Here is a 25,095-nt window from a genome sequence, read left to right as displayed (position 1 = left end):
CGCACCCCGGGCCGCGGCCTCAGCTGCAGCTGCTGCTGCTGCTGCTGCTACTCGCTGGGCCGCCGGCTAACCCCCTCCGCCATCTTAGAGCGGCGACCCCACGGCGGGCGGGACGCCAGGGGAAGGGCTCGCCCCCTCACGGCAAGCCTCGCCTCCCGCACCGCGCCGGCCAATGAGCGGCAAGGGCGGGGGGAATGCTCAGCGCAACCAATGAGGATCAAGCGTAGCGACCAATAAACAGCCCGCTCCGGGAGTTCGGCTCAGCCCGTCAACGGATGGCGGCGAGCGGGCCAATGAGAGCCTGCGGGCGGGCCGGGACCGGCCAATGAGCGTTGTCAGGTGAGATTTGAAAGTGAGCCGAGGCGGGCCGCGCTGTGGGGAGTGTAGTGTCGGGCGTCGGCACAGGTATGGCGGCGCCGGGGCGGTGGGAGCGGGCCTTGTAACGGGTCCTGGGGCAGTGGTGCCTCCTCTCTGAGCCGGCCTGAAAGCACGGCGAGGCGGTGACGGAGCAGGGGCTGAGGGGAAAATCCTGCGGCGACCCTTCAGAGCCGCGATGGGAAGCAGGGGGCTGGAAGATGGCGTTCAGCTCATCGTGACCCCCGGGCCCCGTCTCGAAACCATCGAGTCTAGACCTTATTCGGTCCCTAAACTTGCCGGGTTCCCGCTTTAAAAGTAGCGATGTTTGCTCTTCCTGCTCTGCTTTGTCGCGACTCAGGCTAAAACCGCTAACTGTGCACCGAAATGTTTTTCATGTCCGTATTGCTCCTTTGGTTCCTGTGGTGTTGCAGGTCAAACGTGGTTCTCTTCCATCAGTTTTTTTTTTTTTTTATAAAAATCAATCCTCTAAATTTTCAACTTTAATTTTGGTAGTATATGCTTGCCGGTCACAAATCTTTTCTTTTGTATAAGCCCTTTGTCCCTTTCCTGCTACTAGTCTTTAATTTATACCAATTTAAATTCCCATTAATCTTCTAGACTCCTGTTTGGGCAAGATACTACTCAGAAGCTGTAATCTGGAAAGAAAAGGAGACAGGTATTTTTGTCCTAAAGATATGTTTTGGACATTGAGCATGCAACATGTTTTTTTATGAGCCCAAAAAGATCATGGGTAATCTCTTGTAGTGCTTTTGCTGACCTGGGATGTGAGTTGATAATACGTTTGTGGGAAGCTCTCTCTGTATCTCTGCTTGTATTTGTATTTGCCGCCTTCAAGTTTCAGATGAATTGTTCTGCAGGATTACTTACTGAAACATAGATCACTTGGTTTTGAGGCTTATTCATGGGAGAAGGCCTTAAGTGGACTTATACTACAATAACTAGGAAAATATTGTTCAAAGTAGAAGGTAGAACATAAAAATCCTTTAAATGCGTTAACTATTTATCAGTGTTAAGGCATATGTAGCTTTTGGCAAGCTTTCCTGATACATAACAGTGTATATATTCTGTGGATATAGGTGATGTTACCTTCCATCAGGGCACCGAATTTAAAATTGTGCATGCACTTTGGGGGACTGTTGTTGTGCTTAAAGAACATGTTTAAGGTAAATTTAGGGAATTTGTCCTGAAAGCCCACAAAAGATGGGTGTAGAGACTTGATGCTAGCTGCTGCTTTTAGGAATGATTTTCATCCACTGGACTCAAAAAGCCTGCTTCTTCTAGGAGGTAGGTAGTAGAGATATATTCCCACTGTTTTCTTCATGGCTTTCTGTAATACAGTGGGAATTACTAACAAGATCAGTTCAGAGACGATTATTGGAGATGCTCATGAATTAACCTTCCTTAATCACTTAAATGTAAAGCAAGGCAAATGCAACCTATCAACTACAGTAGAGTTAGTCTGATCATTTGCAATCATTAACTAGCATCTTTAATCAATTTCTGAAAGTTGGAATGTAAAAGGCAGGATAAAACATATGATATTCACAAATCAGGTGGCACTGACATGCAGCAGCCCTTCCAGGATTATGTGGAAGAAATCCAGTCTCTGATTTGAGTGCTTTAAGCTGAGTTTTGATTTTTATTCCCCTTTGCTCATTTAACTTCCATTGATCGTTTTGCTGTCCTACAGCACTGAACGTACTGGGGGAAGAAAAGAAGCAAAATATACCCATTTAGATTTCTGACTCCTACGTTATCTCCAGTGTCTATTCCAAGCACTTCCAGATGGTTGTGCAGGTACTGTTGGTGCTATGTAAGTTGCTCGGTACGTGAATATTGCCATGAAGTGGAGCACGAGGAGCTGCCACTGCCAACAGTGACAGTATCGGAACAGGTTTTGTCTGTGTTCCTTCTTACAATAGCTCAGATTCTCTCCTTGCTTGCTTTTTCCATAAATATATGCAGTTTATTTCTGTACTCTTTCTGTTTACTTTGGTACCCTTTTTCTTTTGACATTTGGGTTTTTCAGTTAGGCTGCTTATGGGTTTTTTGCCTTTTGGTAGCAAATGGAGGGGGAAGGGATTGACTTTAAGAAATCCTGTACACCCGTAGTTAAGGCTAATCTTTTCAGTCCAGTTCACTGATGATTCCTTTAGCTTGATCAAAGCTTGCTGTCTTGAAATGAAGAACCTCAGTAAATGACCAATTTACTGGTAAATTAATAACTGTTGGCTATTTAGTTTAGCTGTTATCACCTGCCTTACTGTAAAGCTGTTTTCTATAAGTAATAGAAGATGAGATTTCTAAAAGACCCTGGTCGAGGTGGCAGAGTAAGGCCAATTGTGAGAACTGATCCTGACCTCCCTCCAGGAAGAAAGCATGAAAACCCTCAACAAGATGGGCTTCAGCAGGATGCAGGGGATGGAGCTTTTTACATTGCTGTTAGCGCAGCATGTACAGACCAACTGATGTTTGCGTTAAGTCTTCCTCAGGTTAAAGTAGGGAGGAATCCTGCTTGAAATAAACGCTATTGTATTGCAGTTGCATCCTGGAAACTCAGTTGGGAAATGGTGCCAAGTACTCTGATGCATGACAAAAATGCCTTGCCATCAGATAGGGTATAATCTAAATGCTCAGTGGCAACGTTGCTTCCAAGTATTGTCCTACAACCTTGTCATTTACTTGCTTGTCTCCTTAACATGAAAAACATCTGTGTTGAAAACAGACCGGCAGGCCAACCCCTGGCAGTGATGCAGTGTCCCCTACTGATTCTGTGTCAGACTTGTTGACCGCTTCACAAACAAACTGGCCCCTTGAATGCATAAAATAAAGAGAAATAATGAGGAGTCATTACTGAAATTGTCCTTTGCCTTTTCTCTGGTACACATACAGAAATGAAAACCTAGGGCTTTGTTCCTAACATGCAAACTCTAATGAAAAGAGCAAAACAAAACATGACAGCTTTTACCCTAATCATTATGATTTTTGTCTAGAGCCATCAAGATGGCTGCTACCTCCCGGTTTGCCAGTCAATACAAGAGGGATTTGAGTACAGAAACGCTCAGAACAAAAGTTGCACGCAGAAAATCAATGCTTCAAAAGGAGAACAGACACAAGTTGTTTGAAAAGGGCCGACAGTTTGGATTGGCAGATGTCAATGTTCAGCTCTCAAAAGAGAGGGGAATTTCTCAACTAAATGAAACAAGTGAAATGTGCTCTCAAGAGAACCGCAGTGTAAAACAGAGTAAGTAAGGACTTGTTTTAAAGCTTGTTTTAAATTGTAAAATGTCTTTAAGTGGATTTAGTAACATTATCACAGGAGTCTAGTTGTGGTCAACATTTTAATTTGAAGAAAAGGTTTAAGATTTTAAAACCGATGACTACCAGTTCTTCTAACTGTTAAGAAAATTAAGAAGATGAAGTCTTAATACAGCTTTATTCTCCTGACTGCTCTGGTTGTATGAATGGAGCTTTGCTCTGATTTGTCTGCAGCAGCTAAAAGAAGAATGCATTTTGCTATTAATATTCAATGGGAAGTCTCTTAATGATTGCTTTGTCATTCAGGAAGTGAAAATCCTGATCTAAAATCTCATGTAAGAGATGTCGGTGCTTAAAGTATGCTTAGAAATGGGTAATTGTATATCATAATTGGGTATATATAATTATAAATGAATAAATGGGTAGTATAATTTTATTTTAAAATTTGCTAGTTTTTGATGACTTATCTTTCCTCTGAGAAAATAGGACCTGCATATATACTGAATTCTGCCTCCCTGGCTCTCCTGGATGCTTATGGTCTAAGGAATTAAGTTAATCTTTAAAAATGTTAACAGATTTCTTTAGAAATATTTTCACCTTCAGTAGTTTGATAGCAGAAGTTTATTGGAGGAAAGAGTGCAGTCCCTGTGTAATCATGTCAAATATGAAATTTAAGAAATTTGTATCCTGGTTATCTTCAATAAATTTTAACTTTAAGTAGATATTAATTTTTCAGATAGACATGTATTTCAAGATTGGTATCATCTCAAGGTTTTATTCTTTCTTATAACATCTGCCTCATTTATTCTCAGCCTGAGGCAGACTTTGATATCTAAAGCTGACTTAAACTTCAGCTTTCAATGAGATTACAAGTGTCTGAATAGAGAAACTGATACAAATAAACTAAACAAGTAGTTAAAGTGTTAACTTTAATACTAGTAACCTTGCAGAAACAGCCTGTACACTGTAAAATGGATATGAATTTATAGTATTCCTCAGGTGCAGATTTGGGGAGGTGTACTTGTAACCTGAAATTCAATGTAATATTCAATTACATTGAATACTCTTTTAGTGGGAAGGGTTAAAACAATTAAGAGAATTTAAGTTTTTAGCAAGCTAATAGATCACAAGTATTTGCATTTTAAGACTTTAATTGAAACTTGCAGGCACAGATTCCAGACAGTCCTCTGCTCTTTGACTTAGTATGTTCCTCTTCTAGCTTGGAAAAGTTTTTTGAAATTTTCCGACTTATTGTTGGCTCAGAAATGTCTTCAAGATTTTGTAACGTGTCCATCTTCCATCTTTGCTTCAGAACAATCTACAAATGCAGCCACCAAGAAGGTTAATGAACGTAAGGAAATGCTCCAGCGTTATAAAGAAGAAAAGGAACTTCGAAAACTGAAAGAGCAGAGAGAGAAAGCAAAAAAGGGTGTGTTTAAAGTTGGCTTATATAGACCACCTGCGCCTGGATTTCTTTCATTTGTACCTGAAGATCAAGTGATAGTGAAGCCAAGAGAGAAGGTAGTAAGAGTACTATTAAATATCTAAATGAATTATATGTCGTATACTATATTAAAATTTCTATTTGTATACAAAATTATGTGTATGTTATGCCAAATAAACAGTTTATTTTGTGAATAATTCATAAATACTTCTTTTATAACAAGGAACAATAAGGGAGTAATTTGGCTCATGTTTTTTAAAACAAAGCTGGAAATAGTACTAGTGATATGTTGATTTTTGTATTTATGCTTATGTTCTCAGTTCAAAAACTGGAATGATGCATCCACAAGTGAAACAGCTAAGTTATTTTAGAACTGGTAACTTGTTCCTATTTAGTCCACTTGACTTTGAAAGTTTTTCAAATTACACACTTGACCCATTTTGCATGGGCATGTTGCTTTTCACACTTAGACTTCTTGTCCACTTTAACAGTGACAGGGGGTGGGAAAGGAGTATGTTAACTCTTGTTTCCTTGGGGATGTTTCCAGGCAGCTCCTGCTTTCTCCGGGAGGATTACTCGATCAAAGGCCAAGAACCAGGAAGAAAAAACTGTGATACCAACTGCATCTAAGCACTCTACGGTTTGTTTTTTTAATATAAACTTCAGTGAATAAATTTAGAGAAAAGGATGCAATTGTCCTTCAGACCATAACTCAGGGATGTATGCTTACAAGTTGAGTGCTGTCTCTAAGGAGGCTTTCCTGGCGAGAAAGACAAATTAGATCAGAAAAGCTTTCAGCGAGCTGGTAGGCAGCATTGTGCTGAACTGCAGAGAGTTTGATTAGGTCAGTACAGAGAAAAGTGCACAGATCTTCTCAATCAATTTTTCAATACAAAATATTGTAGTCAGCAAGGACTGCAAATATCTGTAGAGGTAGTAGTGAGACAGAAGTTACATACTTTGGTTTTGGCTTGGAGAACCAGTGCATCTCCCTTGAATGCAGAAAGACTGTCATGAATACAGATTATAAAGAGTCAGTTCATTCTTCACTCAAAAATCACTTCAGTGTTGGCATATTATTACTGTGAATCTTGGCAGTCCCTTCTGCTGTTACTTGTACAAAAAAGTAGGTTTTGTTGAGGAATTTCACCAGCAGTAATCTGTATTAAAAAAAAAAAAGATATATTTTGAATCTAGCAATCTTGTCTTATAAAACTTGAATGCATTTGAAGAATTTCCAGTCATAACTTTGCAAAGGGACAACTGAGTTAATATTGGGGTTTTTTTTCTGAAAACTGGTTTTTAAAACACGTAATGTGTATAAGATGTGGCACTAACTGGCACCTAGCTTCATAGTAAATTGAAACTATTTCTTAAATATTTTTCTTCATTCTTTTCTGGCAAATTCTTGACTAGTTCAATAATGCATGTTAACCCATGTCTAAACCGAGCTATTTTAGTTATCCTTAGTTTCTCTTTACTTTTTAAAGCCCTTTGTGCCAAATTATTTGACCATTTGTTTTACTGGAGCCTATGATAGAAAAATGAGAAAAAAACATTAGGTTGCTTAATTTCTGGAAATCTGATACTTCACAAAAAATTATCTTCTCTTGTAGATCTGTGCCAGCGGGCATAGTGTGCGCCCTACACAATCAGGACGTAAACAGATAAGTACAGACAAAGCAGCTGAAAAAGAGAAAGGTATGAAAGTAGTATGATCCCTACATCTGAATCTGAAAGGATGCTGCTGTTTTGTTTGGGTTTTTTTTTTCTCCTGAGTTAGTAGTTGTGACATTATGGGAGGGAGGCCAGGAACATCTTTGGGAGAGATTGGTGGCACATTTTTGGGTAGGAAACAAGGAGAATTTTTTAGGACAGCAGTTCCTACCAACTATGACAAGCAGCTGGCGGATTATCAAGCGTGTGGCTCTAGGTATCTGTCGTGGTTTAACCCCAGCCAGCAACTAAGCACCACGCAGCTGCTCACTCACTCCCCCCCATCCAGTGGGATGGGGAAGAAAATCAGGAAAAAGAAGTAAAACTCATGGGTTGAGATAAGAACGGTTTAATAGAACGGAAAAGAAACTAATAATGATAACACTAATAAAATGACAACAGTAGTAATAAAGGATTGGAATGTACAAATGATGCGCAGGGCAATTGCTCACCACCCGCCGACCGACACCCAGCCAGTCCCCGAGCGGCGATTCCCCGCCCCCCCTTCCCAGTTCCTATACTGGATGGGACGTCCCATGGTATGGAATACACCGTTGGCCAGTTTGGGTCAGGTGCCCTGGCTGGGCATGAGAAGCTGAAAAATCCTTGACTATAGTCTAAACACTACTGAGCAACAACTGAAAACATCAGTGTTATCAACATTCTTTGCATACTGAACTCAAAACATAGCACTGTACCAGCTACTAGGAAGACAGTTAACTCTATCCCAGCTGAAACCAGGACAGTATCGCATGTACTTGTTGCCTCTGTGGGCTGGGGGAAATGGAATGCAGGATACTAGCTGTCCTGATTACTGATTATTCACCCTGGGAGAGGGAAAAGAAAAAGGTCAGTAGGCAAAATTGCATGACTGCTAGCTGCTGTAGCATCTGGAGTTGTGCAGAGCTTTCTGTTTGTCTCTAAGAATATCACATGTAGTAGCTGCTGCTATTACAGAAGAGCAAACAACTTCACCTGGAAAGATGAAGGATAACTGACATAAGTAAAATATGAATTTTCCTTGGTATTGCAGGTAGCCTGATTGAATGAGCTGTAAATATTTTCAGCAAAGTCTTTCTTCTGTATATACAGCAGATAATTTGTTGTCTGTGGTCTCTAAATTAAACTGCTTGTGTAACTCAGCATTGAAAAAGGTTTGGAAAAGGATAGTGTACTGGTAAAGCACATGAGCGTATGTCATGGTTTAAACACAGCCAGCAAATAAGCACCACGCAGCTGCTCACTCACTTCCCCCCCCCAGCCAGTGGGATGGGGGAGAGAATCGGGGCGGGGGGGGGGGGAAGTTAAAACTCGTGGGTTGAGATAAGAACAGTTTAATAGAACAGAAAGGAAGAAACTAATAATGATGATAACAATAATAAAAGGATTGGAATATACAAAACAAGTGATGCACAGTGCAATTGCTCACCACTCGCTGACTGATGCCCAGTCAGTTCCCAAGCAGTGGTCTGCCCCTCCTGGCCAACTCTCCCCAGTTTATATACTGGACATGACATCACACAGTATGGAATACCCCTTTGGCCAGTTTGGGTCAGCTGTCCTGGCTGTGTCCCCTCCCAACTCCTCGTGCCCCTCCAGCCTTCTTGCTGGCTGGGCATGAGAAGCTGAAAAATCCTTGACTTAGTATGAACACTGCTTAGCAACAACTGAAAACATCAGTGTGTTATCAACATTCTTCTCATACTGAACCCAAAACATAACACTATACCAGCTACTAGAAAGAAAATTAACTCTATCCCAGATGAAACTGGAACAGCATATAATGTTGGAGACAGGACCCCAAACTTCTGATGCACACTAGTGCAAATGAATAAATGTGCAATCGTCTTTTTTCAATAAAAGACAAGTACAATCTTACATCTTCATATTTTACAGCAGCCCCTTCTGTGCCTGTCACTTTCTATGTGATGGTTACATACATTTGTTAAGAAAACAACAACAAAAACCATCCCATGCCACCTTTAAGGAAGTAGAATACTTTTGATTAGAAATTTTTCTTGATAGCACAGTGATGTCCATGCCTTAAGTAGATAAGGCTAAGTCATGTGGAATATTGATGTTAATGGAAGCTATTCAGTAATTCAGAGTGAAATTACTTTCGCATCACTAATTTACTTAAATCAGAAAGCAGCAGACCTTTATTGAAATAAATTTTCGTATTGCCTTCAGTGAATACTGAAAAGATCTATTATCAGTGTTTGATATAACAATTAAAACATGTAATTTTTGAAAAATTGTCATCCACTAGACTTGATTATTCCTTTTGTGCTGAATCAAGAATAAGCATTATATGTATTTAAACACTACTATAAAAATGTTAGGGTAGGGAATGTTTGGATAAATCAAATGTTATAGTTATTTATCTAGTAATTTTTCTCCCAACTTGTCATTCTAGCTTCCACAGAACTGCAGCTTGACATTAAAAACACAAATAGTATTAATAGTAACCAAGTGGGGCTACTAGATTTCAGACAGATGTGGAAAGGGAGGATAAGAAATAAAGAGCTCCTTTTTTCTGTGCAGGAGAATGCTGTCATTTTTGAAGGATATTAGAAACAGTAGTAAAATACAAAGATGAAAATTATTAAGATGGGTAATACAGTGCATGAATTTGTCATATTTTATAAAATATTTCAGGGGCAATTAGTCTTAAGAATACTTTGTTAGATTACATTAAATTCAGACCTTAGAATACTTTCATATAATGACCAGGGCATCACTTTGTTACACAGATGGTTTGCTTAAGCTTCCAGTCGCACAAATAACCATGGCAAGTTATTACTCTAGAAGGCTTAATCTGTAAAATGGGGATGATGTTGACTCTGATTGCAGGGAACATTGAGGAGGGTTCCTTAAGCTTTGTACATGGCATCTAGCACACTGGTACCTTGATGGTCCTGGAGGTACTACTGTACAATAAAAACATTTTCAGTCAAGTTCCTTCAGAGCATTGCCTTGATGCCAAGGCTGAGCTGTGCTCTCCATGTTTAGCGCTGCTTGCGCTGAACTGAAAAACCACCCCAACCCTGTTGATTCTGGCAAACTAATGCAACTGATAATTGCTAGTGCACTTTTCTGATTTCTACAAAGCATAAACTTTCATTTATATTACTTGAGTGAAGCTCCTTATTAAGCTTGAAATCTCTGGAATTAATGTTTCTTACAGTGTTGCAGACCGCAGTCCAGACAGCCTCAAATGTGAGAATCACCAGAGCAGCCGCCTCTGCAGCTAGGCAGGTGCTGAAAACAACCGCTACTGCTACTACTACTGGTGAGTGAGGCAGCAAATCTAGTCCTGCTTCTGTAGCTCAAACCTGGTATGTAAGTATCTGGAGTAGTGTGCTGTAAAGAGATACCATCTAGTACTGTATAAGTGAGCCCTGGAAACGTCTTAAGTACATTTATATGCTGCTGTTAGACTCATTGTCAAATGATACGCTAAGACAGCTCTGTTGTCTTTAGGATCTTGCTCATATCTCAGGCACTCTGTGCTGTAGAGATATGTGTCAGCTTGTTCTGAACTGTCTTAGCACACTACATTCTGCTGTGTAACTATCTCCTTTGAATAGACAGACTGTATGTAAATCATGCCAAATCGTCATGTAAGAAAAGGACCAAATACTGTACCACTTAGACTTTCATCTGGAACTCTATTGCAATATTTAAATCAAGATGTTGAAACCAACATTGGACAGTTTCCCATAAAATCCATCAGTGTGGAGGATCAATATCATATGGTAATTACAAACTGAAAGAACCAAACCAGAACCGGTAAAAATTTGCCAGTTTGGTGTATCACTGTTTAAAGGACATATGATTAGTAAGTCTGTGATCAGGAGCAGATACCCCTGGAAGAGATGAGAGCCTGTGTTCTTCAGGTCAGGAATTTCTCTTTGTCCATGTTTGTCTTTTTACTAGAATAGGGGAACATACGGTTACTGAAGGGGAAATTTTTAGTATATATTCTTGTTCTCGGGATATTCTCTAAAATGTTTTGCAGTGTCCCTTGTATTATGACATGAGTTAACCCCTAGGCTGAAAGCACAGCTTTGATGGTATCAGTTTCAATTCACCAACAGAAATCCTATGCCATATAGAAATTAAAAATCTGAACTCAAATTGGCTTGACACTATCTCTTCAGCCTTTAAGAAAATAAGGTGACTTTTATTTTTAGCATATGACAACATCGAAAGACTAATAACTTAATGGATCTGTTTTCCTTTCTAGGTGATACATCTCTTAATAGGCTGTTAAATCCTAGGCCAGGTTTTCTTTTGAATGAACTTTTGCAGTTAGGTGTCTGCCCTCTAACCACCTCCCACTCAAGAAACAAAACACTCCCTGTCTTTAGCCACTGGACTTTTATGGCAATCTTTTGGTGAAAGGTTATCTTAATCAGATGCCTTTTTGACCTTTGGGAATTTCTCTCGTTCTAGGTAGCCAGTCACAGAGAAAGACAGCAAACGTAGGAAAGCAGAAGAAAGCAGTCAAATCTGACATCACGGAGGTAGGACATTTAATATTTGAAATGGAAACTCAGTAAAACTGATTTAAGAGCCAATAACAGTATAATTGTAGCTCAAATATACTTGTGCTCAAGTATAGAAGTAATACTTTCAATAATAAGCTAGATTTTGGGAAGAAGCTGTATTTATGTTGTCATATTTATAAAATTAAGATCAAATTTAGTGCTTATATGGATGATGATCACTAATCAAGATCTGGACAATGATTTAAATTAGAAAAGAAGTTCTTACATGACATATCTCCTGTCTGATGTTTTAACTAGTAAAAAAAAAGTAAGGCTTGCTTTGCTGGTTTTATTTAGCATTTGGAAATTTTGTGCAGTTCATTACTTTTTGAAACATACTTTGAATGTATCCTTTTCCCGCTCAGGGAATATGAGACTCTAGAAGCTAAGAAATAAATGCATTTTTAGGCTTTGAACCACCAAAAATAAAGCTGGAAATGTTATTCTCTGCAAGATAGACATGATTTATCATAATTAAAGGCAGTCATTGTGGTCCTTGGTGTCACTGCTATAACAAAACTTTTCTGCCTCTACAGAGAGACAGCAGTATATGAATTCATCGTAGCCATCCAGCCCAGGTCCTCAAACAATTTGCATATGCATTCATGCGCTGACAGTCCCGTGCGAGATTTTTCTCCTTCTTTGCACTCCACTATTCCCTCTCACCTCGTGTGTCCCTCATGCCTCCCACCTCCACTCCTGTTTCCGTAACTGCAGCTGTGCAGTTCTAATTTCCTGAACTGAAACTGGTTCAATCACACACAAACACTGACAGGAGGTAACAGGCACTTATATCTTCACTTAGATAAGTACCTCTTCATAGGCAGGAGTTGCTTTGTGCTGCCAGTTGGTAAACTCTTGCTGTAACCTCAGTCATCTCGTTACAAGAAGTGTGTTAAAAGTTGAATTCAAGGCTTACATTCCAAGCAGGGCTATCTAAAGTATAACAAGACTTTTGGTGGATTGAAGACGCATATTTTCTTGAAAAACAATCTAAGCTCTTTTGGCTGGTTTGAGCTAATAATATCTCAATATAGGTATCTCAGAAATGCGTTCTGTATGACTATCTGGTCACTCATCTCATAGGAATGTGGATTCAACTTATTGATTAACTTTTTCTCCTCTTTAAATGACATTCTGTGGTCCTAACTGCACTTGTATTGGGCTGCATTCCTCAGCTACCAGCTTATTTTAGCACATTCTTCAGTCTTTGAATTAGAGTATGTTTATAAATTGTGATTATTCAACAGGCCTAGTTGGATTTGGAGCCAGTAATTCTGCTCTTGAGGAGCTTATCACCTTAAATCTTTTTTTTTTTTTTTTTCTAGCAGTGGTAGCAAGCGTTTGCTGATTTTAATTACTGTTTTGGTAGGTGAGGTGTTCTGCTTTAGCCCCTTCAGTGGATTGTTGCATTCCTCATAGAGAAGCACTACCCCTGTTGCTAGAATGATTTGCAGGTGTCAAAACCACTTGGGCCTATTGGTAAATCATGACTTCTGTACATGTATGCTACTGTAGAAAGCAACTTACCTGAAACTGTTCCCTTCCCGATGGCTTTCAGACAGCCATGTTATGATTCAGCCCATGCCTATAGTAAACACTTCATTGATTTGATAATGTAGCATTCGCTTTGTCTGTTTGTGCTGTTATAGGTAATTCCTTCTAAACATGAAGTGGATAAAAATGCTCAACTGGATCCAGCAATTAAAGGTTCTGCAGCTGATTCTAAACATTCAGTGTCAGTAGAACTTCAACAGGAAGAAACTGCAGCAGAAAACAAAAACAATTCTGCTCCAGGGAGACCCAGGACACGCTCTTTTGCACCTCAAAACTTTGTGTTTCAGCCATTAAATGGATTAGCGACCTACAAAGTTACACCCATGACTCCTTCTAGGGCAAATGCATTTTTGACACCTAATGCCTTCTGGGATTTTTCCAAATCTCCAGTGTAAGATTCTTTCTTCTAATGGCCTAAAATGCAAGTGAACTTCTCTGTGATGACAGAGACAACATCACCTTTCTATAGAGAGATTGCCTGTGTAACAAACTGTTGTGATGTTGAAACACCTGATCATTGTGGTTGCTATCATTGTTAAATGTGGACTTAATACAACAGCAAAGAAAGCGATATAATCCATAATTCTGTCTATGCTTTAGAAGTACAGCAGCTCCATATATTGGAGGACTGTGCCGTATATCTCTCTGCACAGATTTATTCATTTTAATAGTATTTGCTTGAGTTCTCTAGGGTTGTGTGTAGGATTGCCTTCTAAATTGTGCATTTCTGTGTATTTGGCCATATTTAATGGCAGTTCCTCAATGTGTCTTAACTCTAAATGTACTTTTTGTTTGTTTCCAGTAATATAGTTGAAAAATCCAGTGAAACTAAGGCACAAGAGCCTGATTTAAAAAGTCAAGTTTCACCTGCTGGTAAAGGCATTCAAGAACAGCAAACCGCTACAAGTTTGAAAGAAGAAAAAGGTAGGAAGTTCACATTTAGTTCATTGTTCTAATGTTTTTAGTTTTCACCAGATTCTGAACACATGCCCTTCCTATTTTTCTAGCAAGTGACTCAGATGAGAAAACTTCCATTCAAAGGTCAAATGAAACACGTCCTGCCTCTACAGATATAACAGTGCTTGAAATAAAGTCAGATGATATAAGAGAGCAAGGGCATGATGTGCCCTATTTCAGGTTTGTGTTCATTTGTTTCACTTCCCTGTTGTCCACTCAGAGGTCCCTTGCATGAGTAACGAGACATCTTGTAAAGATTAGCTTATGGTGGTTGGTATCTGTCAGCAGTGACCTGAGTAGGCACACAGTCCTATCTTCCCTTTTGTATTGTTAGTGCTAGTAAAGAATATAAAATTCTGGAGACCTTGTCCTAAGGAGCACCGGCTTGAAAAGCAGTAGAAAGGAAATTTCATCTCAGCCAGTGAGCAAACTAAAACGATCTAATGGCTTCTGCTCAAAGACAGTGTAGCTTCTCTGGAAGCAAAAGGATAGTAACTATTAACAGTCACAAGTAGTGACAGCAGTTAGAAAATTCTCCAAAACCTTATTTTTTCACTGTCCCTTTATTTTTAGAAACATTCTTCGGTCTGAGACAGAGAGGCTGATGTCTCAGTGCCTCCAGTGGGATGGAAAACTTGAGTTGGATATTCCAGAGGATGGTAAGACTAAACTGTAATAGGCACTAGAAGGGTTGTTATGGTGACTGAAGGGCACAGAGGGAAGTACACGTATCCGAATATATTCGCAAAATAGCACTGTCTACAGCATTTAGTAAAAGTTGTCTTAGATAAAGTTTAGAGTTGTATCTGCCTCGAAACAAAAAGGCATGCTTTATCTCCCAATACTAAAACTTAAGCGTAGTACTTGACGCGACAGTCGTTGACACTAAAGTGAACAAAGTGCATATTGAAATAGTTTTTCTCTTGTCAGTTTTAAGTGTATTTAAATGTATGAACTTTAACCAAGCTGATTTTTTAAAATAAAATTAGGTTTTAATGTAGAATAAGTGTTCTTATCTGGGAAAATGAAGATGGCTTATCAATGCTAATCTTAAAGACTTAAAGAGATAGTAACATTTTTTTTGAAAGAAGCAAGTTTAGAGCAGTTCAATGGATAGGTATGCTCCATCTGAATTGTATTGCACGTCTGCAATAGATGAACATAGTTCAAACAATAAACAAATTCCAGACTCTTCAAATACTTATTTAAATCAGTTGTGAAATGATGAATTATTCCAAGATGTACTTTCTTTATTGTTTTCTTGTTGCTATCAGCTAAAGATCTTATTCGCACCACAATTGGTCAGACAAGACTGCTGATAGCAGAAAGGTTTAAACAGTTTGAAGGACTGGTGGATAACTGTGAATTTAAACGAGGTGAAAAAGAAACAACGTGTACAGACTTAGATGGATTTTGGGATATGGTTAATTTTCAGGTATGTACTTGCATGTTAACCTACTAGAGTAAAGTTGATGGGGTTATTTATAAACAATGGATTTAAACTATATTTTTGGTTTTTGAATATTCAGATTCTGATTTATTTTTTTAATGTAAAAAATGCAGTTCCTTGTTTAAGACTTTCTGATAGTGAATAGTACCAATTGGTATACAATGACTTTTAATTCATGGACCAGTTCATTTGTTGTGTCTTCTTGTGGCCAGTGTATCTTGTTTTTCTCTGGAATTAAGGTGTGTAGCCAAGTCTTATTCTGGTTTGGAGTGAGGATACAGTCACGATGTCTACCTGGACCAAAAGCTGGGAGCTTTTGGAAAATTCCTGGAGCTCACCTGAAAAGTAGGGTTCCATGCTTCAGTATGAGAATAGTGCAGAAACTACAATAACCTTATTTAGGAGTGAGCTTAGGTGGTAGAAAACATTCATCTCTCTTTCTCTGTTGTTGCTTCCCTTAGTTTCAGAATGAAATACAATATTCTAAATTATCAAAAGGGCTCTCAACAGTATTTGTAAATCAGGATTCAACAAAAGAACTTGTAACTAGTTAAGTTAAATGCAAAAATGGATTTATTGTTAAGGTCCAAATCATAGGTCTTGAAATCCATCCAGAAAGCGTAAGGGTTTGATCTGCTGCTTCCGAGATATTTGAGGGGAACTTTGCTAGAACCGGTAACTTGAAAAACAGCATTTTACCTATGCTTACTATGTATCTGGGAGCAGCTCAAGTTTCTCCTGAGCCTCCTCACCTTTTCCCATGGATAAACTTGGAGTAACAGAATTGCTAGCTCTGTTCCTTTTTGCATTCTTTTTTTGTTTGTGTCTTCTGAGTTTCAGGGAGGATGTCAAGGACTTGTCACTTCAGTGACTGGTCTGCTGACATAAACAAGCCTTGTATGGCCTTTCTAGCAAATGAGACAAGTGTCTCCATTACAAAGCCTAAGGAGAACAAGGCGGTTGCATTGAGTATCAGTCAGGGAGGAGGTAATGCTGCAGAGCTAGTTTGTCACGAATGAGCACAGATTGCATCAGGAAGATGTACAGGCCAGCAGTTTAAAAGAGCTAACAAGCTTGCATGGCGTGTTTCCTACATAATGGAAGGCTCCTGCTTGTTTGGATAAAGGCTATTATGCAATGTGTTCTTTTGCATTCCTTAAATGCGACCATTGTCAAAGTGCTTAAGTTCAGTAGGAGAACAGGTTGTAAACCAGCTCCTTCATTTTGGATGTTAGATCTTATTGAACAGTTCTATACTTCCCCCGCTAACCTTTAAACTACAGAAATGAGACCAGTCTTGTCATCTAATCTGAAGTTTGTGTATGTTAATGTAACCTTCATGTCACCTGTATGAGAACATTTAATACTTTATTATAATCGGTTGGTGGTTTAATTTGCTTCTCCATTTAAAGCAAAAGTACTTAAATGCATAACTGTGCTTAAATTTATTATCTGATTTTATGAAACACTGTTCTATTGTGAATCTGATAATCTTGTAAATTAAACCCGGACTTTTCTGGGCTTTCCAATAGATTGAAGATGTGAATAAAAAATTTGATAATCTGAAGAAGCTTCAAGACAATGAGTGGCAACCACTTGATGTCCCAAGCAAAGTAATTGTCAAGGTATGAGTAGCCCCTAAAGCATGACTCCTAAGGCATGAAGATGCAACTGTGTTATCTAAAATAACTTGGAAGCTGCTATTGCAGTAATAAATACTCTTCTTAAATGGAAGTTCCTTCTAAAGCCCTACTCATCTGGCTTCTTTAGATGTTAACGTTTAAAAATTTAGTGAAATTCATCTCGAGATGCACCCTTCTCCCTTGCATCTCCCAGGTGCACTTGTATCAGTTGGTGTTCGTAATGCTAGTTGCCTCTTTTGGCTGGAAAGATTAGAACTAAGAATTAAAGGAGTCATTGGACTCTTTGCTAGTGAGACAAATCTATTAAATTTAGAATAAAAATTTACCCTTCAGATGTAGAACGCTTTATCTGGGCCACTGGCGTTGGCATGGACTTAACTGAAAAGGAAGCCACACAGGAATTTGGCAGTGACTGCCAGTTTTGAGCAGTGAGTGCTAAATTATAATGGTGTCCCATTAAGAGAGTACCATGGGTAGCATTAAACTACTAGTTCTCTAAGCACAAATGGATCTGACACTATCCAAAATAAGTTATTGCTTATTGCAAAATAAGCTTTAATGTAAGCTATTTTATCTGCTCTTCAGTTTGGAATACATAATTGCTTCTAATGACTGAACATCAAGTCATATTCACATTGCCTGAACTCCATCCAGTTCCTTGAGACTGCTCAACTAATCATAAAAATGATATGAAGGTTGATAAGAAACTCCAGGCACAGGAGACTGGAGGGAATGTAGTCTGCATGAGCTGCCCATAAATGTCAGAACCCTACAGATTGTACAAGACGCACAACTTCCTTTGAAAAATTGAATGCCAGGAGAGACTTCACTGGCTTGACTGGTGTCTGCCCTGTGGTCACTTTATCTCCTTGCCACTAGGAGTCCCTGTATCCCACTGTGATCAAAAATGTTAACTGGAGTTGTTGAAAAACAGTTGTACTGAGTATTTCTGAACCGCAGACTCAATATGAAAAATCCTTGATATGGTCATCGCAAACTAACCTTAATAGCTGAATGGCAGTCGAAGACATTCTGGAGATGAATGGAGACCTTGTCTCCAGCACGTTTCTTGCTTATTGCCGTCTCCACGTGTGGCCAGCAGCTACGTAAATGTTCGTGTGCAATTGCTTCTGTCCGAAGCTTCCAGATGTGACCTAGACTTTCTTACCATTTCAGAAAAAGACTATTCCAAATAGAGTGTCTAAACCAAAGCTGGGAGCAGCTGCAAGAACTGCTGCCCAAAACCGGCTTGCTGCTGTAAAAGCAGCTATGAGGGATAAAATGAAGCATGATGGAGCTGTTGATCATACACATCAGGAGAAACTACCAGAAGTAGAAAAAGTGGTTTTTGAAGCAGGATTTTTCAGAATTGAAAGCCCTGTGAAAACCTTTCCAGGTGGGTGAAGCTTAATTATGATTTCTGTGACCTGAAAGTACTGAAGAGAGTTTAACCAATCTCATTGGGAAGAGGAATTATGCTGTTTATAATGGATACAACTCCAGTACTGGACACGGTTAATATTTCAGCTAGTGGTTAATTACATCAGGGATCCAAAGTAAACTGTTCTACATGAATGTACTGATTTGAGTGATTATGGCAACATGGAATCTCTGCTTAGACAGAGAGGTAAAAGCGGCTGGTTCATGTTTTTTCAGCATGTATTTGACAATGAAGTTTTAATGTGAGTGTTCCCAGACTTAGCTGACGAACCTGTTCATCAAAGTCAATGCAGGCTAATGTCCTCTATTTGTAAGACAAGAATTGGAATTTTTTTTTTTTTTTAACTAAATCTCTTGCAGTGCTGTCTTCAAAGCTGCAAATAAATTATAGCTATAATCTGTATTCATGTTCAACAAGATTGTAACATATTCCAGTCTGTTATAAAACCTGTTTAATAGGGGGTTTTGAGCAGATGCTCAAAATATAACTTTATTTTCAGTATCTATCTTATTGATACTATGTGAAGCCAGTATTTTCAGTAATCCTTGATTCTTCAGGAGTCATTCTGCTTCTCTCCCATTTCTAGTTCATAAGTTGCTTGGAATTTCACAGTTTATTTTTTGTGTACATCTTTTTCCTCATCACAAGACTAGCAATTTTTTCATATGCCTCTTGTTAGGACATTGTGAAAAGCTTGGAGCAGTACTGGGTTTAAGCAAGCTCTAGCAGAGAATCTGTTATAAGAATCAATTCTAAATCTGTGTCTCTTTAATTCTATTAAAATTATCTAATGTGAAAGATGGAAATTGATGACAGCTTTCACCAGAAGGGCTTTTTAATAAGAACAGCAAGTCTCGTTATTTTAGGTTCTTTGTGAAGGGAAAGTCATTACTAAGTTGCTTAGCTGGTGTTAAGGTAGTTTTGTAACTTATTGACCTACTCTTGTCACCTTTTTTCAATTTCTCCTTGCAGTGTATATAAGATTTCAATATAATATTTGTATAAGACAATTCAGCAAGCAGAAAACAATAGTGTTCCAAGCTAGAATTGAAGGAAACAGTTAATTTCATCTTCCTAAACTGCTGTGGTAATGAAACATTAAACACACTTTTTCAGGCTTGCTTTCAAAGACACCTCGCAAATCTTCCCATCGGACTTCTGAAGAACTGGCAACTCCAAGATCACCCAGCAGAGCTTTGTTTCAGAGCATTCCTTCTGTTCTTGGTAACCCTGAGGATATAACTACAAAACAAACACCACCAGTGCTCAAAGGCTTCCACCCAGCACAAAATTTGAAAATGCACGAATTTCCCACTGGAAAAACTTCCCCACTGGAAAAACTCCCTGGTGGTGTTCTTGAACAAAGGTAGACATGTTAAGGCAGCTTTTAATTAACTGTACAAATAATTTTATAGTTTTAACAGAAAGAATTAATACCCATTGGATATTACCTTTCAATTTGGCAGTGATAAATGTTGCAAAGTCCTTGTCTTTTCCTTCCCTCAAGCAAATATTAAGAGCTTTGTCCAAATGTAATTTCGCTGCTGGGTAGAAGTTTATTTTTTGCCCAGAAAATTTGATATAGCTGACCAGTGCCAAACAAGCAAGCATAATTGTAGAGCAAATTGTAAGATCAGTTGGGTAAGTCAAAAGATGACTGAAGGTGATTGATGAAGATGATTGGTAAGAATGAAAACATTTTGGGTTCTCTTTTAGCATTTCCATAGTTGTGGAAGATCTCTGTCCTGTCGCTGGCACAGCAGAGACAACTAAGGTAAGTCATGCATAGTTCAGGTAAGTGGTTTAAATATTTTATTATTTTTAGCAAAAAAAAAAAAGGGGGGGTTTTAATAGCCCCAGACACTTGGATTTCTGATCAAATCCTCATCAAGATATCTTCTGTGTTCCTCAGGCTCATGCTTTTTCTTTCTCAGTGTGGACATAGATAGGAAGTGCTGCAGTTTGGGGACCTTGTCTAGCTCCTTGGGAGCTATCTTTTGTTGGCTGCTGTATGATGGCACTTGTTGCTTGGGCAAGCAATGTTCCTTAAAAGTCCACCACCTGTTTTCTGGTGTGAATTTTTTTAATGCTTTTGCATTTGGGGACCATGACTACAGGCAACAGTAGTATTTAGCTCTCTGGGTCCTCACGCTGCCATAGCAGAACATTGGACTGTTAACACTGTTTAAAGGTATAGCAAGAGCAGTGTTACTAATACAAGTATCAGAGTTCAGAAATCCATGCCCTGAAATGTCTGAAGTCTTGGTGACTTGCCTACATTTGCGTAGCCTTAAAAAAACAGGAATATGGCCTCCATAGTTTAGATGATACTGTTATTTGTTACTGCTTGGATCTGTTCATGACTACAGGAGTTGTTACCCTCCCATATATATAATATATACTTTTAAAAAAACAAAACAAACAACAACTCAAAACTTGGTTACTAATTTGTTCTTAGGCCTTTTACTTCATCCTTTCCCTGTCAAATGAGAAATTGCTTGTTGGTGATGTCGCTTTTGGGGGAAAACTGTAGTAATCTTTAACTTTCAGTATTGCTGATAGGTTTTTCTTGAGGTAGAGTCTCATAAGAACATCCTCAGAATGTTTTTGGCAGTTGAAGGTCAAAATCTTCTTTCATGTGGAAGAACTTCCTTTATACTCTCTAAGAGATTATCAAGCTTACAAAGGTGTTTGGGAAATAGTTCATGTGAAATGGATCACAGTGTTAAGCTGTGAGCCTTTTCCTGCCTGTGCTTTGTACAATGTCTGGAGTTAAAACCTAGTCTCTCCTGAGTTGTCCTTAAAAACTGCAGATTAAATGTATGGACTTGGTTTGACATAACAGGGACATGCTGGTTTCTGTAAATGCGCCTCCCGTGAATGTCCTAGCTGCCTTTTCACCTTTGTGCTTTCGGCATCAAAAGCTGACAAACTTCCTTTTATCGCAGACAAAACAGAAAATAAGAAAGCTTCCTAGTGTCATAGGTGCTGCCTCTTGTCTGCCTGATTTCACTGATGCTTTCCTTTCAGCAGTCTGGGAAGCAAATATAGCTACTGCAGACATCTTAGCCTCTTAGAGGGTGAGGAACAGTTAAAATTCCTCTTTCAGATGCTGGAAAATTGTAGCGGTGAATTAAAAGTAACGGATGACATGGAAGAGATGGAACTATCTGCTGCAGAACAACAAGGACAAGATATTGTCATGTGCAGTCCGGAGAAGGAGACCTGCAGAGAGACTAACTTTGCTCAGTCTGGAGAACCAAAACCACATCAAACAGGTGTATATCCTAAAGCTGCTTAGTATAGTTTGTGTGGCATTGCTGGGGCCTTAGGCTTATTCTAAAGTTTTATGATAGTCTAAATATTACTCTTTGAAATTGCCATCACTGTAGCTTGGTTAATCTATGCATGCTGTTAGCAAAACCTCCTTTAGCTAGTATGACTTATACATGCATTGCACGTGAGCAAACAGTGCCACTCAGATTTTTGTGTATAGTTTCCCTGTGATATGTGAAGGAGAAAGCTAATATAAGAGGCTTGAAGTAGATGTCAATACAGGCTGTTTATGGTTTGTTTTGGGGTTTTGGGGTTGGGTTTTTTTGGTTTTTTTCAGTAAATGCAGAAAACAATACTGTTTTTTCAGCCTTGGCAGCATCAGACTAATGTTAAAAAAAAAATGAAATATTCTTATTTTTCAGATGTTTCATGTAGTGATTTGACTTTCATTGGCAGAAATCCTTTTGATATGGTAAGTTGACCTTCAGGTTTATTTGACTAAGACAATCTGTATGTTACAGTACTGTTAGCCTTTCCTACGGAATCAGTTACAGCACAAAGTAAATTAAACTCTGTAAGATGTTGTCAAGCCAATTCATGTAACTTACTCTAAATACAAGCCACGATTCCTGTCTCTCTGCTCGGACTCAGGCTGTTATTCCTTATTGCACATGATGAGTGTAGGATGAATCGAGACATTTGTCACAGAAGAATGTCTGATTCTTATCACATTGATCCTTTAAATTATATTTCTTGTGGATTTCCTTGTAAATATTTACTAACATAATGAATGGCCTGGCCTTTTCCTTCCAGTTTCTTCTTGGAGTTTTCCAGGTCTGTCCCATGCCTTTTTTCTTGTAGCTTTATCTTTTAGAGCTGGAAGTAAGATTCAACAAGGAAAAAAACAGGTGTGCAAAAACTTTCAAATTGTTAGAAGAAATTGGCTGTACTGTTTCCTTGGTCTCATGTGAAAAGTCCTCTTTAAAAATTGGATTACTGCTTGAAGTGGACCACATTCCCTTCTTATTTTATGTTTGGAAGTAAGCTTGCAAAATTTCTCTTGGGAAAGCCACGGTACTTACAGCGTACCTGATTTTTGAACTGTGGCTGTTGCTTTGAAACAGTATCATATATAAGCAAGCACATTTTAGTATACTTAGTACATCTACTGAATCGCTGCAAGTTTCAGCTCTGCCTGACAGATTGGTACTTTGCTTATTCTAAAGCTGCAATGTGTCCACAATACTGAGTGAGGGGCAAGAGAACTGCATCCTTCTCCTGTCCCCTTGTGTCGTGGTTTAACCCCAGCCAGCAACTTAAGCACCACGCAGCCGCTCACTCACTCACTTACCCGCCAGCCAGCGGGATGGGGGAGAGAATCGGAAGGAAGAAGGTAAAACTCATGGGTTGAGATGAGAACAGTTTAATAGAACAGAAAGGAAGAAACTAATAATGATAATAATGACAATAATAATAAAAGATTTGGAATATGCAAAACAAGTGATGCACAATGCAATTGCTCACCACTTGCTGACTTAGGTCCTGAGCAGCGATCCCCCCCAGGCCAACTCCCCCAGTTTATATACTGGGCATAACCTCACACAGTATGGAATACCCCTTTAGCCAGTTTGGGTCAGCTGTCCTGGCTGTGTCCCCTCCCAACTCCTCGTGCCCCTCCAGCCTTCTTGCTGGCTGGGCATGAGAAGCTGAAAAATCCTTGACTTAGTATGAACACTGCTTAGCAACAACTGAAAACATCAGTGTGTTATCAACATTCTTCTCATACTGAACCCAAAACATAACACTGTACCAGCTATTAGAAAGAGAATTAACTCTATCCCGGCCAAAACCAGGACACCTTGTCAAAAGTGTTTTCTCCTAGTTTTTGTCCCACGAGGTTTAAGTGGCCTCTGAAGTAGGCAGGTACCTAACATAGATAAGCGGTTGCCTGACTAATTACGGTTGGTCTGCTGTGTATACAGATGTCATTAGAGAAAGGGGAATTTGCTATTGGCGTATTTTGTGTGTCATTGCAGTGCTGTTTTGCACAGCAGGTAACTAACTGTTCCTCGAACACTTACTTCACACTGATTTCTCCCACAGCCAATGCTAGATACTGAGCTTCCCTTCACTCCAGTCAAGATCAAAGCCCAGAAGTCTGCAACAGCCGAAGCACTCAGTGACCTTATTGTATTTTCTCCCCTTCCTCCCTCTGGGGAGAAATGAAGACTGACTTGAAATTCAAAATATGTAAATTATATTAGTAAAAAAACCCCACAGAAGATACCTGGAATACAGTCTGCTACCCTTGAACTGTATTCTGAGGGAATAAATATGTTGTATTTTGTGGTGGAACTTACTAAAATATTTTGTAACGTTTTATAGTACAGTCATTATGCACTGTAAGTACTGCTGTGTATTAGTAGCGGGGCATTTTCTGGTTATGCCTGCTGTGTCCAATGATTGCATATTCTAACTACAATCTAAAATACTTTTATTTTTGTGTAATTTCATGTATTTCCTGTCTACTTTAAGTTGTAAAACTATTCATCTTTAAGCTTTTCTGTCCTGACCTTACTTACCTCATGAATTATTTTTATAAGGCGCCTGCCAGACTAGCTGTACCTGTGCCCTGTTTCTGATGCGAGGGCATCTTCCGGGGGTAAGACTCAGCCTGCTGCCTCCCCCAAAGCATTGTTTCATGCTCAGGTGCTGTTGTGAGGCTGCTGTTGCACCCTTAGGCTCTGGTATTCCGTGCATTAACAACTCTGCCTGATCAGCAGCTGTGGCAAGGGTTCGCTGCATGTAATTCTTTCCTGTGGGAGTTTTCCTGGTGGTTAACAACCACTTGTTTTGTAATAGTAGAAACTATGTCAGAGCAAGGATTTCAGAATCAGACACTATCTTTTCCTGGCAATGTATTAAAATAGGCATTGATTATTATTTCTTTTAAGGACACTTATCTATTGAGTAGCTTAAGTACCTTCAAGCCAAACTGTATTCTGTCTTTACTTTTTCATGTGAAAATCTCTTAACCTCTTTCTCTGAACACTTGACATGTTAACCTCAGCCTCTTCTTGCCTCTTGTTCCTTATGTATTGTTATCTGGACTGTAATGTATTTATGCATAAGGAGCATGCCAGTTTAATACTATTACTCAAATATACAGTATATATAAGTACCTCCAGTTACTCTATTTTTAACAAATACCTGACTGGGCTTCTTCTTGTAATGGTGACCTTAGTGTAATACACACATTCTTTGTTATTATAAAACAATCCCTCAGCAGAAGGCATTGCCAGTGCAGCTGGGGGAGCTTGTCTGATTTAAGTTTTACCTGAAGCTGTATACTGATTACACTGAAATAAATAGAGGAAGCTAGCATGACTTGGTGTTACTGTGCTGGCATCAACTTTCATTGT

At 39.0% G+C, this 25,095-nt stretch overlaps 1 protein-coding gene across 3 annotated transcripts; it reads left to right on the top strand.

The window, feature by feature from the left end:
• The first annotated feature begins 331 nt into the window (after window positions 1–331).
• Window positions 332–25,057, top strand: DLGAP5 (DLG associated protein 5). 3 transcript variants are annotated; one of them, XM_069783117.1, is made up of 20 exons: window positions 356–405; window positions 976–1,033; window positions 3,372–3,622; window positions 4,949–5,157; window positions 5,628–5,720; window positions 6,697–6,781; window positions 9,984–10,088; window positions 11,255–11,325; window positions 13,002–13,297; window positions 13,709–13,830; window positions 13,977–14,043; window positions 14,437–14,522; window positions 15,138–15,298; window positions 16,846–16,938; window positions 18,133–18,352; window positions 19,514–19,763; window positions 20,114–20,171; window positions 21,507–21,675; window positions 22,096–22,145; window positions 23,777–25,057. In XM_069783117.1, exons 3-20 carry the CDS (start codon window positions 3,382–3,384, stop codon window positions 23,897–23,899), a joined length of 2,499 nt encoding a protein of 832 aa, XP_069639218.1. In that variant the 5' UTR covers window positions 356–405; window positions 976–1,033; window positions 3,372–3,381; the 3' UTR covers window positions 23,900–25,057. The 3 variants fall into 3 exon arrangements, with proteins under 3 accessions (XP_069639217.1, XP_069639218.1, XP_069639216.1); XM_069783115.1 differs by having other exon boundaries at window positions 357–405; window positions 13,914–14,043; XM_069783116.1 differs by lacking the exon at window positions 976–1,033 and having other exon boundaries at window positions 332–405; window positions 13,914–14,043.
• The last annotated feature ends 38 nt before the right edge of the window (window positions 25,058–25,095 follow it).

The sequence above is a fragment of the Haliaeetus albicilla genome, chromosome 5 (assembly GCF_947461875.1).
Source record: "Haliaeetus albicilla chromosome 5, bHalAlb1.1, whole genome shotgun sequence".
Lineage (NCBI taxonomy): Eukaryota > Metazoa > Chordata > Aves > Accipitriformes > Accipitridae > Haliaeetus > Haliaeetus albicilla.
The sequence above is the reverse complement of the archived record's forward strand: the minus strand, read 5'-3'. Positions and strand labels throughout refer to the sequence as shown.

What these genes read in the sequence shown, in the direction of transcription:
- DLGAP5 (XM_069783116.1), top strand. Translation starts at nt 3,382, where the DNA reads ATGGCTGCTACCTCCCGGTTTGCCAGTCAATACAAGAGGGATTTGAGT. An exon ending in CCCTGTGAAAACCTTTCCAG is followed by an intron (nt 18,353 to 19,513) that starts GTGGGTGAAGCT and finishes ACACTTTTTCAG; the next exon opens with GCTTGCTTTCAAAGACACCT. An exon ending in GCACAGCAGAGACAACTAAG is followed by an intron (nt 20,172 to 21,506) that starts GTAAGTCATGCA and finishes TTCCTCTTTCAG; the next exon opens with ATGCTGGAAAATTGTAGCGG.